The 17,517-nt window shown below is 47.7% G+C and overlaps 1 protein-coding gene across 2 annotated transcripts in view; it reads left to right on the top strand.

Annotated features, from left to right (window-relative positions):
- Window positions 1–11,331, top strand: part of LOC125942980 (membrane metallo-endopeptidase-like 1) — a 185,834-nt gene extending 174,503 nt beyond the window's left edge. For both annotated transcript variants that reach the window (XM_049661269.1, XM_049661270.1), the window contains exon 10: window positions 11,212–11,331. In XM_049661269.1, coding sequence (XP_049517226.1) covers window positions 11,212–11,316 — 105 coding nt within the window. In that variant the 3' untranslated portion in view covers window positions 11,317–11,331. The remainder of the gene's footprint in view (window positions 1–11,211) is intronic.
- The last annotated feature ends 6,186 nt before the right edge of the window (window positions 11,332–17,517 follow it).

Raw genomic sequence — 17,517 nt, 5'->3', positions numbered from 1 at the left:
AGTTCTCTCAATAAATGTTGCAGGCATGTGCCAATTTATTCACTTTACAAAGAACTCTCTCGGGTTTTATTTTGTTTTTCTGGTTTTCTCCATGTCCCGATATCCTTAATGTAAGCTACTTTGGAGTTGTTTCAGATGCGCAATGTCAATTTAATAATGTAAGTGGTGGGCATGTTAAACATTGTTTAAAAAGTGATTTGCAAAAATAAATTCCCATTATTCTACAACGGGGCTAAAATTGTTAAAGGCGAACAACTGCCAATAATAGCATTGGAAATGGTGCAAGCTAAAAACGTATTTAAGAGCACTGCTTTATGTGAATTTCTAAAGCACAGCAACTCAAAATAGTGGACACTGACAGGGGACACTGTTTTTCAATATACTGGCTGAAACTGCATTATCGGAACACATTAGTAGACAATAAGTGTCATCATCAATAAAGCACCCCTTCCAAATGATTTGGTCTCCAACCTTATTCATAACGTTCCATGTATAGCTTGCTTCTGGCCAGCGGAATGTTCAGAGGGTATATACTGTTGCATGTAGACAATGTATTCTACGACCACTACATCACGTCAACACCTAGCAGGAAAGGGAAACATTTAATTTGTTGGGATACATTACCATATCTAAAAAGCTGTGTCCAAGTCACCTCAATAAGGACACAACCATGGCATACAGTTTTCAATTTATACAGTTTTCGCTTTGGACAATACACACACAAGGAGTTATAAGAAAGTATCATTGGGCATGGAATTAGAGATCAATCTTGGAGAATGGAATCCATCGAGAAGCGTCATCGTCATTCGTGATGTTGGAACGAAGGACTTCAACATCAGCGCATGAATTGACGTGGTCCTTCACACATTCCATCGCGAAGTGCGTCGACGTCCGACAATCACTGTCCGCAGCGGCCATAGCCGAACCGCGTTGGCACAGCCGCTTCTGCAAAACACTCCAGAGAGAAAAAAACAGTCCGTCGGACACTAGCCGCAAAACACGGGCGTACAGCCGCTCAAAAAAAAAAAAAAAAACTTGGAGGGAAAAAAAGAACAACTGTCCAAATATCACACGTGCGCACAGCCGGAGGAAAAAAAAGTCAGGCCTACCACTAGTCGCAGAACACGTGCGTACAGCGGTTAAACACAAAACACTTGTAGAGAACGAGAAAAAAAACAGTCCGAACACCCACGTGCGCGCAGCCGGAGGATAAAAAAATGTCAGGCGTGACAGTCACCGCAGAACACGTAGGTACAGCGGTTAAAAACAAAACACTTGGAGAAAAAGAGTCCGATCAGTCAGAACACAAGCCACGGCATCTCGATCGAGCGGCCGTGGCATAGCCGTGGCGGTGGGGAAGAAGAGCCAGGCGATAAAGCACCGAGAACGAAATTAGTCGCTTGGCGCCGTTCCTAGGAGTGACATCACAGCGTCCCGCAGGCGTGTAAGCCAATAGCGATGCTCTGCGGTTGCCATGCGTTGTGCTTTCTGGGTATTCCAAGTACGCGGGCGGCGCAAAGGCATTTCTCATGAATTGTTCGTGCAGTCAACGCATAGCGAAGGAGTGAGCGCGCTTAAGTTGTAGCTACGAAACGTACCGCACGTTGCTGAACGCCGGAACAAATGTTTGCAACTCCACCGGGAATAAATGTTCTGCCTTTCTCGACGCAGCCGTGACCTGCGTGACCTGTACCTGCGTGACCAGCGACAGGGGCGGATAAGCAGTGTGCGCCGCGTGAAATTACGTCGTAGCGCCTGTATGTGCGCGACTCTAAAACGTGCTTACAACTCGCTTAATTGCGTTATAGCCCTAACGAAACAAAATGAAGGCAAACAACGTGCCCGGAAATTTGTAGCGTGCCCTCTGTTGGCGATGAGAGGTAAAATAACTCGGCCTCTCCATCGTATGTGCCAACAACCTTGCCGTAGGCCTACCGAAAGGTGAACGCTTCTGCCAGGGAGAGAAAGTCGCACAATCAACACGCTCGCGAAAGTTGATGGTGCACGCGAAAAGTGATTTCTGTCTTGCCTGTAGCAACCTAGGGCATCATCGTGACAGCGTCTGGTGTACTTTTCGAGAAAAGAAACTCTTACAACGGTAAATGTTCAGGCCGCATGCAATGTAAACAATTTAGTGAGCTTGCACTCATTTTTTTCGATGATGTCATATCATGCACAGATGTCATACATGTCATTCATGGTCATGTCAGGACAGGTGATCCATGTCATGCATCTGATGTGATTCCTGTTGTGCATGCCTGTTATATCATGACATGCCATATCATGCGTGAATGTCATTCATATCATAACTAGCATGACATGTTCTGTGATTCATTTTATTAGCGTCATGAGTGTATGTCGTACATTTTATTTTTGTCATTCATGTCATGTTACGTCATTAATGTCATGTCACCCGTTATGGAGGCGACGTATTGGGATGTCGATGGCAACGACGGTAAGGAAAACTCGGCGTAATTTCCGTGAAGTTGGCTTCACCGTCGCGCAGCAGAATTTTAGACCTCATTGTAAACCAGGAGATGGCGTTGGGCGAGCAGCATCACGAGCGGCGAAAGGAAAACGCAGGCGCAACTCGGCTGCCTTTGAGAGCACATCAAGCAACAGTATTCCCTAAGAACACTCGGTGATATCTAGCGGCGGCGCCGCGAAGCCTCCGAGATTAATGGCTCGTCGGTTGGGGTAATCGCTGGAAAGGCATCTTGCGGCAGCAGGGCTCCTCTTCTGGACAAGCTGCGCCATCTAGTGGCATTGTAGATGAGTCAGCACGTGGCCTCCGAGACGAGAAGCCTGGCGCGCCGGTGCCTCTGTCCCTCGCTAGCGGTACACCCAGTTAGGATAACAAGAACAGAAAAATCCGCCAAATCCATCTCTCGATGGCTGTCTGGATGAGCATCGCGCATGCGACCTGGAGAGGAGGAGTGAGGCAGGTGGTAGTGGGACGGGATTTAGCGGGAGAGAGGGAGCACCACGGTCAGAGGGGGTGGAGCCTAGCGGGGGAGAAGGAGCAGCGCGGCGGGCAAATGTGGTGTGACGTCATTACTCTCCGATAAACCCCGCACGCTCGCTTCGGCGGTTCTCTTTCTCTCAGTGGAAAAAGAAGAGACGTGGCAACTGCTTGGCAATAGCGAAGACTACTGTCAGTACTCCCGAGGAAGAAGCCACGCGGCTGGAGTTCTGTCGAAAAGCTGACCGTGAACGGAAGCTTCAGCAGAGATCTGATCCTGAAGCGAGAGCTAGGGAAGCTGAAACCAAGCGTCGCAGTGGAGGTGATCCCGAGTTTAGATTGAGGGTAGCCGAGAGTTCGCGTAGGCGAAGAGATCTTAGGATTCTCAATCTGCAGTGCCATGCCAAAAAAATTATGCGTGGCTCTGCTATCGCAAACACCAGAGACCAGCAGAGATGGAGAAAGTCCAGCAAAAGTTAGACTAAGTGTGTTGTTTGCCACTACTTCACTAGGATTCCCCAGCTCCGCCGGTCTAAGGTGTTTGCAATAACAGAGCAACGCATATTTTTTATTTTATATATTTGTTTCCATTGCGAAATTTAAACAATGGCGGGGGCTAAGATAAAGGCTGCAATGAGGCAGGTTCAGGTGCCCTTAGCCCCCGTGTTACATGGCGGCAGTGAGTCGCGCGATCAACAATATGCAGGAACATCATGACATATAAGTGTTACGGTACAATAACTATTCAAAGCAAGAGTTTTCAATAGTGCAACAACCAAGTGCAACAATGGCAAGTAAAAACAATGGAGACAGTACACAACATCACATTGCACACATTTTGCCAAACGTAAATTGCGTACACTTGACAGTGCATTACTAAATGGGAAAAGAAATAGTGCTAGATTAATAATGGAATGATTAGGAAAAAGAATACGATGAGCAAAGTTTATTTTAATACAAACCCTTAACAATACGTATATGTAAATACGTGTACTTTTGGCGAATTCCACTGGGAGAACAGGAGCAAGGCGCCGCGCTGTACGGAGTCGGGTGCCAGCGCAGTGAGAGCAGGGACACTCGACCGGCCACTAGATTACGGCGTGCATTCGGAGAGCAAGCGGGAGGGGGACGTGTGAGGAGAAATCTATCATGTGACTAAAGCAATCGACGTCCAGTATTTTCTGCATGAGAGCGGCAAAACACGCGTTATCGTCTTGTGATCTGTCGGGCATAATGGTGTCACCGTTTGCTGTCACGTAGTACATACTTTTGTGCAGCGCCGACGCATCCCACAACGTTTCCGTTTCGGAAGATCATCTGAAACTGCTACTTTAATCTGAAGTTGAGCTCGAGCAGCTTTCGCTGCTGTCACCGTCGAGCGTCTCAAGCACTTCAGCAAGGCGAAGACGCTTTGCTGCCGCTGTCCCCCGCGCAACCAACGAGAAGCAAGGCGGACTAGAAATGCTAGGATCTGTCGCTAAATCGCTGCGAAGCTGGCTCGTATCACCGACGTCAAAATCACCGGGGCCAGAACACCAACTACGCTTGGCTACCGCCCTTGCCACCGCGCGCGCCGGCTGAAGCGAAATAAAAAGAAATGAGGACATGACGCTTTAAGTCACGTGACTTTTTCCGTACTCCGCTTTTCAGGCGAGAGCAGTCCGGACTGCTCCCGGCTGCTCTCGGCGCAGCGAAACTGCCCTTGTTCTACCACTGGATGACGGCGCTCCCACTCCTGTTCGACCACTGAAACACCCCGGCTCTGTAAAGAACTTTCAGCATGCTTTTGAGTGCTCCTGTTTTCCCAATGGAATTCGCTATTAGATTTAGGTGCACGTTAAAGAACCTCAGGTGGTTCAATTTAATCCGGAGTTCCCCACTACGGCGTGCCTCATAATCAGATGGTGATTTTGGCACGTAAAACCCCATAGTTTAATTTTTGTTAATACAAGTGAAAAAGAAATTATGCTTGATTAATTAATTAGGAGAAGGCTCGGATAAGGAAAACAGTTGTGACCTTGTCCTGTTGATGATAAGAATATCCGCGTCATGAAATCAATTAGGCCGTCTGAATAATTTATTTTTGTTCATTTGCAAGCCATAGTAGGTTCTTGAAGGGGCTATTGTCCAAAACCATGACGGCTTGTATAGGTAGTTGGATTCCAGCCTAATTACGTTATAACAGCCTAAATATGTTGATGGTAAGACATAAACCACTCCAATAATTTAATGACACGCTGGAGCTTCAGCTGAGGTGAGTGAGTAGCAACCTTGCCTCAACCTCAAAAGAAAAATAACTGCTAACTTTGTGGTCTAAATCATCATCATCAACATTATAATCTTCATCATCAGCAGCAGCAGCAGCAGCAGCAGCAGCAGCAGCAGCAGCAGCAGCAGCAGCAGCAGCAGCAGCAGCAGCAGCAGCAGCCCGTTTTTATGTCCACTGCAGGACGAAGGCCTCTCCCTGTGATCTCCCAATCACCCCTGTCTTGCGCAGGCTGATTCTAACTAGCGCCTGCAAATTTCTTAACATCACCACCCCACCTAGTTTTCTGCCGTGCTCGACTGCGCTTCCGTTCTCTTGGTATCCATTCTATAACTCTATTGGTCCACCGGTTATCCGCCCTACGCATTACATGGCCGGCCCAGCTCCATGTTTTTCTCCTAATTTCCATTATGATACCGCCTAACCCAGGTTGCTCTCTGATTCACACCACTCTATTCCTCTCTCTTTACGTTAGGCCTAACATTTTTCGTTCCATCGCTCTTTGTGCGGTCTTTAATTTATTCTTGAGCTTCTTTGTTAACCTCCAAGTTTATGCCGCATGTGTTAGCATTGCTATAATGCAATATTCTACACTTTTCTTTTCAACAACAGTGGTAAGCCGCCTGTCAGCATTGGGCAATGCCTGCCGTATGCACTCCAACCCATTATTATTATTCTATAAATTTCCTTTCCATGATCAGGGGCCCCTGTGAGTAATTGTTCTAGATAAACGTACTCCTTTACCGACTCTAGAGGCTGATTGGTGATCCTGAATTCTTGCCCCTTGCTATGCTATTGAACATTACCTTTGTCTTCTGCATAATAATCTTCAACCCCACTCTTACACTTTCTCGGTTAAGATCCTAAATCATTTTCTCCAATTCGTCCTCATTGTTGCTTAAAAGAACAACGTCATCTTTAAACCGAAGGTTGATGAGATATTCGCCGTTGAGCCTCACTCCTAAGCCTCCCCAGTCTAAGAGCTTGAGTACTACTAACCATGCAGTGAATAGCATTGGAGAAATTGTGTCTCCTTGCCTGACCACTTTCTTGATAGGTAATTTTCTACTTTTCTAGTAGAGAGCCATTGTAGCTGTGGAATCATTGTAGATAATTCTCAAGATAATAACGTATGCCTCCTGTACTCCTTGATTACCCAATGCCTCTATACCTTCTGGTATCTCTGCTGAATCAAATGCATTTTCATAATCTGTGAAAGCGAGATAGAGGGGTTATTGTACTCCGCAGATTTCTCGATTACCTGATTGATGACATGGATATGATCCATTGTAGAATATCCCTTCCTGATGCCAGCCTGTTCACTTGGCTGATTGACGTCATGTGTTGCCCTGATTCTATTTGAAATTATATTGGTGAATATTTTTTACAGTTTTGAAAGCAAGCTAATGAGCCTGTAATTTTTCAGTTGTTTAACGTCTCCCTTTTTCTGGATTAGTATAACGTTTGCATTCTTCCAGTTTTCTGGTACACTTGAAGTTGTGATGCATGCGTATAAAGGGCTGCAAGCCTTTAATGCATGATATCTCCTCCGTCTTTTATTAAGTCGACTGTTATTACATTTTCTCCAGCCGCTTTTCCCTGGGTCATGTCTTGCAGGGCCCTTCTAACTTCATTGCTAGTTATAGAAGGAGCCTCTGTGTCCTGTTCAATACTACTTCGAATGAAATTATCTTGGCAGCTCTGGGAACTCTACAGCTCAGTATAGAATTCTTCCGCTGCTTTTACTATGTCATCGAATTTGCTGATGATATTACCCTGCTTATTATTCAGTGAATGTTGAAATACCGGACGCTAAATAAGTTCAAACATTCGAGCCAAACAGCATAAGGTCTTGATGTCACTGCCATTTCCGGTTTTGACGTCACTTTCTATTCTTTTTTTTTTTTCAATCTCAAATCTCAAAGGCATACATTTTCAATCTCAAATCTCAAAGGCATACAATCTCAAATGCATACAAATGCATACATTTACAATCTCAAATGCATACAATCTCAAATGAAATGGCATTAGCGCATTAAAGCTTTCGCCGTCAAAGTAGTCTTGGCAATCGATATGGCACCCCAGCGAATGTTTTTTTTTTCATACGCATTTAACTCGCGCTGCTGACAACCCCCTTGATTAGCAACCTATCACCACCATCGCAGACGCGATCAAATGTTAGAATACTCCCTACTAAAAATGCAGCGAAGCGGCCAGATTTTGTAAATAAATAGCGCACTATGCGATGTTCATTGTTACTGCGAAGCATTGAAGAGACCTTTATTATAGTGCCACATGCATAAAATCAAACCCTGTGAATGAAATTGGCGTGTTGGAATACGCCGTCTGATGTCATTTTGGGAACGTTTATTACTGCACGCAGTCAGACTTGTTTAAGGAGCCGTCGTGTGAGTCAAAGTTCTGATCGTATTCCCAAGTAGTAAATGTGTCTCCAATTATAATTAAACGAGGACTAATGTACATTGCGCAACAGGATAATAAGGATGAAAAGTGCGCTTCAGTGCTATTATAGGCGAGCCGCGGCGCTAGCCCACATGAAAGATAAAGCTAGGAATTCATAGTTTCTTTAGGCGAAATAACTGAGAAATGCAAGGCATTGGGTATAATTAAAAGTGGAGCATGGTGAACTCACTGGTCACCACTCAGTTATAAACGTTTATGAATTCCACCCACCCAAGCTATCCAGAAAGCATGACTTTCTCTTAGAATGAATGCAGATTCCGTCGAGAATATGGCGTTTAGAGATTACGCCCCATAGCGCGCGAGCACGCTGTAGCCTACAGGCCCCGATATCCCCCCCCTTCCAGATGTGTTGTCGCAGCGCTGAGAGGGACAAACAGGAAGTTTTGCGACACAAGGCAACGCTTATCTAGATGCACTAGGGACCAAAGCTTGCTTGCCAGGGATGCCGCGTAGGCGCAGACCATGGCTGTATTTGTCCGCGGGTGTGCTCCACCGAAGAGCGGCCACCGGTCCGGCGTTCCGAGTTATTTTGTGGGCACCTGTACAGTGAAACTTCAGCGGACTTCAAGGGACCCAAAGAAAACATTCGTTAAAGTGAAAGTTCGCTGAATTGAAATAGCTATGTTGCAACTTATCAGGAGCTATAGAAAACATCAGTTGTTGAAATGAAATTTCAGCGCTTTTATTTGCAATGCTGCTTATTTGAATGTGAATTTGTGCTTATTTAGCATGTTTTGAAGATTGCAGTGATATTTTGCTGTACTTGTACACTTAGAACCGCAGTGGTCCACACACATGTTTCCATGCAATTCCATAATGCGCCCGAAACCAATGCAACCATCCACTGCTTGCGTCAAAGCCAGTGAAGCCGAAAAGTGCTGCAAATTCCACAGCACTCCCTTTAATCATGGGTGCTGAAACCGGAATTTTTCAGGATCGTAAATCCTTTAGCCATGTGGCAACAGCGTCGTCTACATTACTGAAATATCCAGCGCACAGTCTCTTGCGCGCAGGCCCGAGCTGCGCACTTTTCGACGTGGCCGCGATTGCTTGACGCTAGCTCATAATTGTCAACAATGATGACGCCGGGATCCCAAATGTCTTCGCATCGTCGACTTGACGCTGCCCGCAGTTCAGCCTACGAAAAACCTCCAGTTATTTGTCTAGACACAGGGGCTTCCGTTTGGCACTCATTGTCAGCACGCGGTTTCAGGGCTAAGGCTGCAGCTGTCACTGCGTCTGTGGCTTCGTTTGGTTACGAAAATATGTACGTAGCCAGCCAATCGAGTTCAAAGCCGAAGGGGTCCGACTGTTCGTCAGGTGGTATTAAGCGCCATTATCGACGTAAACTAATGGCCTCTGCGATGGGCGCCGGTGGCGCGTCTCAGGCGGAACTTATCGCGAAAGCCACGATAAAGTTATGCTACAGAAAGTGCGGTTGTACTTGTGATCAATGTGACGTGGGAGGCATTGGATCGTGTCACAAAATATGTTCGTAGAACTGAAATGCGCTCTGAACATTATTCCGTTAAACTGAAATGCGTCAGCATTGGGTCGAATGGCGTTTCGGCGGGCGATTTAAAAAAAATCACCAGTCCTTCACCTGTGGAGAAATTGGGAGTAAGCGAAGCTTGTCGTGTGTGTATCTGACCTTCGTGATGATTTTGTTTCCTTCTCTCTCTTTCTCCCTATTTCTCTCGCTCTCTTTAATTATTTCTTCTCTCTCTTTCTTTCGCTCCCCTTCCTCTTTAGCTTTCATCTCTTTATTTCTCTTTCTTTCATTCTCTCTCTCTCTCTCTTTCTTTCTCTGACCTTTGTGGTGACTTCCTTTCTCTTTCTCTCTCTTTCTATCTTCATCTCTCTTTATTTCTTTCTCTATCTCTTTATTTCTTTGCTGTCATGTATGTGCTTTTCTATGATTTATGACTAATTTGCTCAGAAAAAACAAATTGGTCGATGTTAGTGTCGACCCAACGGTAAGTCCGCGTCCAAAAGTTTATAAGGCTTCATCTTATTCTTGATGTCGTTGTTTTAGAGAATGTAGTTCACGTTGTGAATTGCATCTTCAAAAATATTGTAGCTCCAAATGTAGCACCCCACTCGAGGGTTGTTAGGGTGCTAGTTACAGACACGCAAAACACCCTTCTTGGTGTAAAATGGTTTAGAGTGTACGAGTACGTCACCCATCGAAGCCCTTCTTTATAGGCTCGTATTTACATAGAGAAGAACTGGTAAATAGCTTGAACGCACTTCGAGTGTGTTCAATTTGGGATGCAGACGACTTGTTCGTCAGGTGTTGGCGATCGGGCCTTGAGTCACGTGACATATGTATACACCAATCAGATTAAATTGTTGTCCTGGGCGATCGGGCTCATCGCGACACCCCGCAGCGGCCGCGCTGTCAGCGATACGCTGCAGACGCAGCTGCATGCGACTGTAGTGGCTAAGTATGTGCACGACAGCGCTGAAGTGCTCTATGTGCTCCAGTCTATTGGTGCTACGTGGTGCGTACCAGCTTTGTCCTGCACCAGCTTCACCGACAGATAGTAGCCACATCCAAATTGCGTTTTTTTCATAATAGCTCAATACGAAGCGAAGTCCGTCAAGGCCGCTAGCCAGGAGTGGCCAAGAGTGAGTGCGCTCTGGAAAGCGTATGTGTGATCTGACCTGAAGGTTCGTGTTGTTCGAGGCTTGTTGAATGCTCAAAGGTAATCTAAATTAGCGAGACCGGACGGCTACGACACTGATAAGCAGATGGGGGCAGAGCTTTATTCCTGCGCAGGCGGTCAAGGCGAGCGTTAACAGACGGTAGTCGGTGATACTACGATGTTCGTACTTCGTGAAGTATGTTACACTTATCGAAATTTGAAACACGGATTTTCGCTTCCTTCAGCCTGCTACTACACTGCGTCAAATATGGACACAGTACCAGTAGGAAGAAGCGCACTAATTCAAACACGCTTCGTGAGTCAAGTCAGCTATTGTCCAATAACAGCCGCGCGCGGAAATATGGTATGATGAAATATGACAGGCCCTACAAGAGTGAGGTTAAGGCTTTTTCTGAAAAGTAAGTATTTGAGAATAAGGTGAATTCGCGCTCTTCTTGCGAGCTCCACGCGCCGCGCACGACTGCAAAATTTGGCTGAGATGTTCACAACTACGTACGCTTTCCGCTGGGTGCTTCAGGACCCCTTTAAGTATAGCCATTTTATTGCGAAATCTGGAAGGAAGTTCGTCATGTGTCGTGCGTAGGGTCTCGGAAACTTGTTTCCAAGAGTAGCGTAAGAAAGAAGAATAATAAGCACAGATTTGTCTCGGTATGAAATTGATTGCCAAGGGATTCATTTGAAATTTTCAGTGTTTTATATCATGATCGGTTTTATAGTTTTCCATGACACGCTTGAATCAAGAGTATTATTTTTAATAGTCATAATTCGGGGAGAGGTGCTATTCCTTCTATTTGGTGCTCATGTTCATGCAGCTTATGTTCATTCCTCAGTGTATCGACCCCGCGGACTTTTGGGACCCCGATGGATATTATAACAGAAATGTAAGTTGCCTGCCTGATTGCTTCAGCTGTGCATTTGTGCTATCCAATCAGTAACTGTTTGCAATAGCTAGCAAACTTAGTATTATAATTTCTTGTTGTACTTCATAAATAATAATGCGCAAAATATTATACAGAGTGGTTCGACTAAGATTTTAAATAATATTTGAACATAGTCGTTTAGAAATAAAACGGCGGTCGCTTCATATGCAATTTGAGCAATGTTATGGGCAGCGGCACTCTTGGCAGTGAACAGACCAATGACCGTCGCAGTAATCCTATTAGTTGAAAAAATGCTCTATAAGGCAGTCATTAACACATCGTGCCGTTTTCCAATGTTGTTTCTGGCACAGGACAATGGTAGTTAATACAAAACTACATGTCCACCATCAACGAAACGATTTTCAGTGTCTCTTGGAACACCCAGACGCAATTATATGGCATGGATTTTTCAACGAATACACCTTGCTAAGTTAATTTGGTGCAGGAAAAAGCACTTCTGCGTTCCCCCGACTTGCCATCTTTTTAAGACAGTGTGCTGTCCTGTGTAGGTAGGGCACCATAACAGCGATCGTTTATTTTACTGTACTTTGAGTGCCACTTCCCGTATGAGGCATCCTGAGGAAACCCTCCTCTACAGGTATCTCCAAGGTACTCGGATACCCTGCCGCAGAAAGAAAAACAGTTCAGTAGCCCCCCCCCCCCTCCCTGCCCCCCCCTGTCCAGGAGAAGGGGGTAAGCGAAGGTTGTCGTGCGTTTCTTCGGTGTTCCTCCGAACGAATTTCATTGACGAGTACCACGTTGTGCTTCTGCCTTTGAAATCGACATCCATGACTAGCTGTAGAAGATATTCGTTAACGTATTTCTTTGTGCTGATCGCCTCCCGCTGTACCCTGAAATCACCTGTCATGAACACCGTGTCGTTCTTATCAACGCATTTTCTAAAGTTGTCGCATGGTCTTATACATAAAAAAGGAGTTGTAACTTGCGCAAGACCGTGTCCATATCATTTTCTAGGTTAATTGCTCCTCGTCTGATGTACTCCTTGACGAAGGCATTATTATTGAAGGCGTAGTGAAGAAGAGGGACGATGCAGTGGGGCATCCTTACAAGCACTGTCCAGTGGGTCAGTCTCTGAAGCGCATCGCCCGGACTACGCCGCTCGCGCTCGCGGTTCCCTGAACTGATCCAACGGTTGGCCCGAACGCTTGCGTGCAATAAACGCCTTTACACGTGGTGGAGAGTGCTATGCTTGAACACATCCTGCAGCTTCGATCCCGTACCCTCCCTTCAAACATGTCTCAGGACGCATCTCAGCCGACGACCCAGCAAACGCCTCCTGCAACCTCCGTCGTGTGCTCTGGTCTACCTCGCCACAAGTATCCTCCTCTTTTCAGCGGCACAGACAATAACGACGTGGAGGATTGGCTGTCCACGTATGAGCGAGTAAGAGTCATCGATAAATGGGACGATGTTGCGAAACTAAGAAACGTTCTCTTTTACCTTGCCGGCGTGGCAAGCCTCTGGTACAACAACCACGAGACGAAAATTCCAACATGGTCCGCGTTCAGGACCTCATTAGTAGCTGTGTTTGGTCGTCACGCTGTGCGCATGGTTCGAGGAGAATCCCGCTTGCAAGAACGAGCCCAACAGCCGGGAGTGCCCTACACTAGGTACATCGAAGATATCCTGGACTTTGTGTAAGCGCGTGGACGCGACGATGTCGGAATCAGACAGAATCAGAAACGTTATGAAAGGAATCGAGGACGCCGCTTTCACCATGCTGCTCATTAAGAATCCACAATCCGTCAGAGATCGTTACATTATGCCAAAGTTACGAGGACCTCGTTGACTCGTCGGTCTTCACGCGACGAACACATCGCTGGTCTGGCTACCACCTTCGACCAGGCCGTACTGCTTGCGGAAATTAAAGCATTCATTCGGGAGGAAGTAGCACGCCAACTCTCATTGGTACCCTTTGCTCAGCCACCGCATGTGCCACAGCCCGCTTCGACTATCGTGCCTCCACTTCGCCACGCTATCGAAGCAAGAAATCGCCGAGGTCTTGCCAGACCAACGTCACCATGTTCCTGCGCCTGTACCAATGAGCTACACCGAGTTCGTGGCACCCCCCACCCCCCCAACCGGCCCCGGCACGAGCACCACTCAGCTACGCAGAAGTCGTCGCGAGGCTCCACCCACTCTCTGCTCATGTGCCCCTCACTTATGCCGACGCCATGGCTAGAGCACAAGTGTAGCCCGCTATACAGTCCTATCACCAACCGCTCCATCCGGGCGTACTCCGACGTGGACGGGACCAGCCACAGCGAACCGGTGGCGTACATCTGACAACCGGCCTATATGATTTGCCTGCGGTTACGCCGGTCACGTGGCCCGTTTCTGTAATCGTGTGCAGCCGCCCAGCGTCACATCATCCATGACAAACCTTCCGCCCCGTCCATATTACGACCCGCCTTCCGGTGTGTAACCGACATACCGCCCGCCGCCGATGTTCCCCATCTCCACGCCGGTGCTCATTATCGCCGATGCGGCCTCGTGCCGGCCCTCGGGATGAGGAAAACTAGCAGTCGCAGTCCAAGAGGCAAGGGCTGCGACAACCTCGAAGTGCACAAGTCCTCATTGCAGCCCATACAATGTGATAGACGTGTTTGTCGACGGTATCCGCGCGTCTGCACACTTGGACACAGGAGCAGCCCTATGAGTTATGGACACTACACTTTGCCGCTCACTTCGGAAAGTCACGACGCCCCTGTCCGGACTATCCCTTCGCACAGCCAGTGCTCAGCATATTTGACCCTTCGTGTTTTGCACTACTCGCGTAGAACTTCAGGAGGTTGTATACGCCATAGAATTCTTCATCATTTCCTCCTGCTCTCACGATGAGATCATCGGCTGGGATTTTCTCTCGCGCCACAATGCCGTTATCGATTGCGCACGGGACGAAAGAGAACTATCGTCGTTGCTAGATTTGACGCCCACTGACGCTTCGTCGCTTTCCAGAAAACTTAGCGTTGAAGCCGACACTAAGGTTGCTCCCAACGCCTCAATGATCGTGTCCATGCACTGCCGTGGCCTCTCGGACGCCATTGCATTACTTTCGACCTCTGGCCCTTTCCTCGCAAGGAAGGGCCTGTTGCTACCTTTTGCGACCGTGGACATCACCAAGGGCACTATCACAATTTTCGTTTGCAACCAGTTCCCATACCCTGTCATGCTGCTCCGGGGAGAATGTGTTGGTACCGTGGAAGCCATCGACGACGTGCAAGTTATCAACGTGTCCGCCTACCCGAATTGTGCAACCTACCGTACGCTCAGTGCTGTTTCTACATCTGACGCATTGCCCAGGGATGTATTTGGTTCCTCCATCGCTGGGGCCCTTACAGCGGCCCAGCGTTCCCAGCTGCTGTCCCTCTTGGAAAATTTTCGTTCGTCTTTCGACGTGGGGTAATCTTCCCTGGGTCGGACTTCAACTGTAACGCACCACATCGACAGTGGCTCTCACCCACCATTGCGCCAACGCCCGTATCGCCTTTCTACCAGCAAACGTCATGTGATTAACGAGCAAATCGACGACATGCTTCGGCGCGAAGTAATTCGACCTCGAAAAGTCCATGGGCATCTCCTGTCATCCTTGTTACAAAGAAGGACGGCTCCGTAAGGTTTCGCGTCGATTATCGGCGGCTGAACAAGATCACTGGCAAGAACGTCTACCCCCTGCCACGCATAGACGGTGCAATGAACTGCCTTCAAGGAGCCGAGCTCATTTCATCTCTGGATTTGCGCTCCAAGTATCGGCAAGTGCCTATGGAAGAAGTCGATCGGCCGAAAACAGCCTTTATCACGCCCGACGGCTTGTACGAGTTTAACGTCATGCCTTTTGAACTCTGTAATGCGCCCGCGACATTCGAGCGCATGATGAACTTAAAGTGGTAGACATGTTTGTGCTATCTTGACGACATTGTAGTTTTCACGCCCGCCTTCACCACGCACCTCGAACGCCTCCGGCGTGTTTTGTTATGATTATGGAACGCCGGCCTACAATTAAACATAAAGACGTGCCGATCTCCTGCATGGCAACTCACGATAATTGGCTATGTCGTAACCAAGGACGGAATTCTCCCTGACCGCGACAAACTTCCCGCAGTTGCCGAATTCTGCAAGCCGACGTCCATCAAAGAATTGCACAGTTTCATCGGTCTATGCTCTTACTTCAGATGCTTCATTTGGAATTTCGCCGCCATCGTATCGCCCCTGACGACGCTCCTGGGGAGCGACGGGCTCCTCACCTCGTGGTCATCAGGGTGCGACGAGGCGTTCACGAGTCTTCGTCGTTTCCTGACTCCCCCCCGCCCCCCTCCCCAATTTTGCAGCACTACGACCCGACAGCCCCTACATAGTTACAGTCGCAATCTTTTTGAGGGTGAACACGGGAGCGCGTGGCTTTCTATATCACCAGTGCCGTCTGACGGCAGCCACACTATCTGCCCGCATGCTCGGGGAGGGTATGCTCCTTTCGTGCGCATTACGTCATCGTAGCGAGCGTGTGTCGTCTGCTAGCAGTTCTTTCCCCTCAATAGAAACCAAATTATGACAGAAACCACGATTTTGATGCTTTTAATTCAGAACGTTGTGCTTCTTATGCTTGGCGTTACTGTAATTACTTCAACTTTTCACTTTGTGTAGTTTTCCTTCTGCTGTGCTCTTATCGTACAACGAACAGGCAAGGGAACACAAACATTCGAACTTTTATTTGGTGCAAGTTCAACAAAAGATTGATCCGTTTAGATGTAGTATTAGTAAGCAGGAATAATTTTCTCTTTGATTATGTTAGTATATCGTCGTACAACCCTTTGCGGAAACGACTGCTGCCATCCTAGAGGGCAGTAACGCGTACAGTGCTGGCACAAAGTCATGATGCGCTCGAAGGTCCTCCCATTCTTGTCGAACGGCTGCCCACAGCTCGTCCCCAGTCGTCGGGCGGACAGGTTTTCGCACCATGGCTGCTTTGATGTACCCCCATATATTTGAGCTGATGTTCATGTCAGCGCCTTTGGCCGGCCAGAAAAGCATGCTGATTCTGCAATTTTCTATATGTTCCTTCACAACTTTTGCCGTGTGAACGGGCGCCAGGTCATGTTGAAACATAAAGTCGGCATCGGGAAAGACGCTGTGGGCGTAGGGCAGCAACACATTGTCCAAAATTTCTGTGCAGTATCACTGCGATGTAAGGGCACATTATATGCAATGCAGAGGCCCAAGACCATGCCTTGACACCGCGCCCAACACGTTCAAGCAGTTTCGGCCACTCGCGGCGACTCCCTGCACATTGGCTGGCTCGTAACTGCATTGAAATCGTATTTTTGACCATCCTTCGCAAAATCAAACGTGCAATAAAGGAAGCTTCTTACAGTGTGCCTCTGGTTCGCCAAACTCGCATCCGTTGGTCTTGGCGAGTTGTAAAAGTCGACACATCCGAGAAGATCACACGGTCCCAGTCATCTGCCATCCATGAGGCATGTGCTTCGGAAAACTGGAGACGTGACTTCTTCTTCGAAGCAGTGACGACTGGCTTTCATGCAGCTACAGAATTTCGCAGTCCAGCACTTCGGAGGCACCGCTGGACCGTAGCAAGGGAAGCGTCCACATCTAGCTGCTCCCGCACTTGCCTCGTGGACTGGAACGGGTTCTCGAAGACAGCAGCTACCAGTAAGCGCGTCTTCATCCTCCGTCGTTGCCTTTGGTCGACGCCTGTGTGGGGCATCAGAGAGTCGGCCTTCCTTGCTGAATGCCTGAATAATCCTGTTGACGGTCTTTAGCGGCCTGTGCACGAGAGCACCGATGGAGCGCTGTGAATATCCCTTGAGCGAATATTGTACGATTTTCCACCTCTCTTCTTCGGGAACGCGGGCCATGCTGAAATTCAGTTGCTGCTCTGACAGATGCGGTAATGTGCAAGAATATATATCACCATCATCATCATCATCAGCCTATATTTTATGTCCACTGCAGGACGAAGGCCTCTCCCTGTGATGTCCAATTACCCCTGTCTTGCGCTAGCGTATTCCAACTTGCGCCTGCAAATTTCCTCACTTCATCATCCCATCTGGTTTTCTGCCGACCTCGACTGCGCTTCCCTTCTCTTGGTATCCATTCTGTAACCCCAATGGTCCACCGGTTATCCATCCTACGCATTACATGGCCTGCCCAGCTCCATTTCTTCCGCTTAATGTCAACTAG

Source organism: Dermacentor silvarum, chromosome 2 (assembly GCF_013339745.2).
Source record: "Dermacentor silvarum isolate Dsil-2018 chromosome 2, BIME_Dsil_1.4, whole genome shotgun sequence".
Classification (NCBI taxonomy): domain Eukaryota; kingdom Metazoa; phylum Arthropoda; class Arachnida; order Ixodida; family Ixodidae; genus Dermacentor; species Dermacentor silvarum.
Note: the sequence above shows the minus strand (reverse complement) of the source record. Positions and strands in the feature narration are given on the sequence as shown.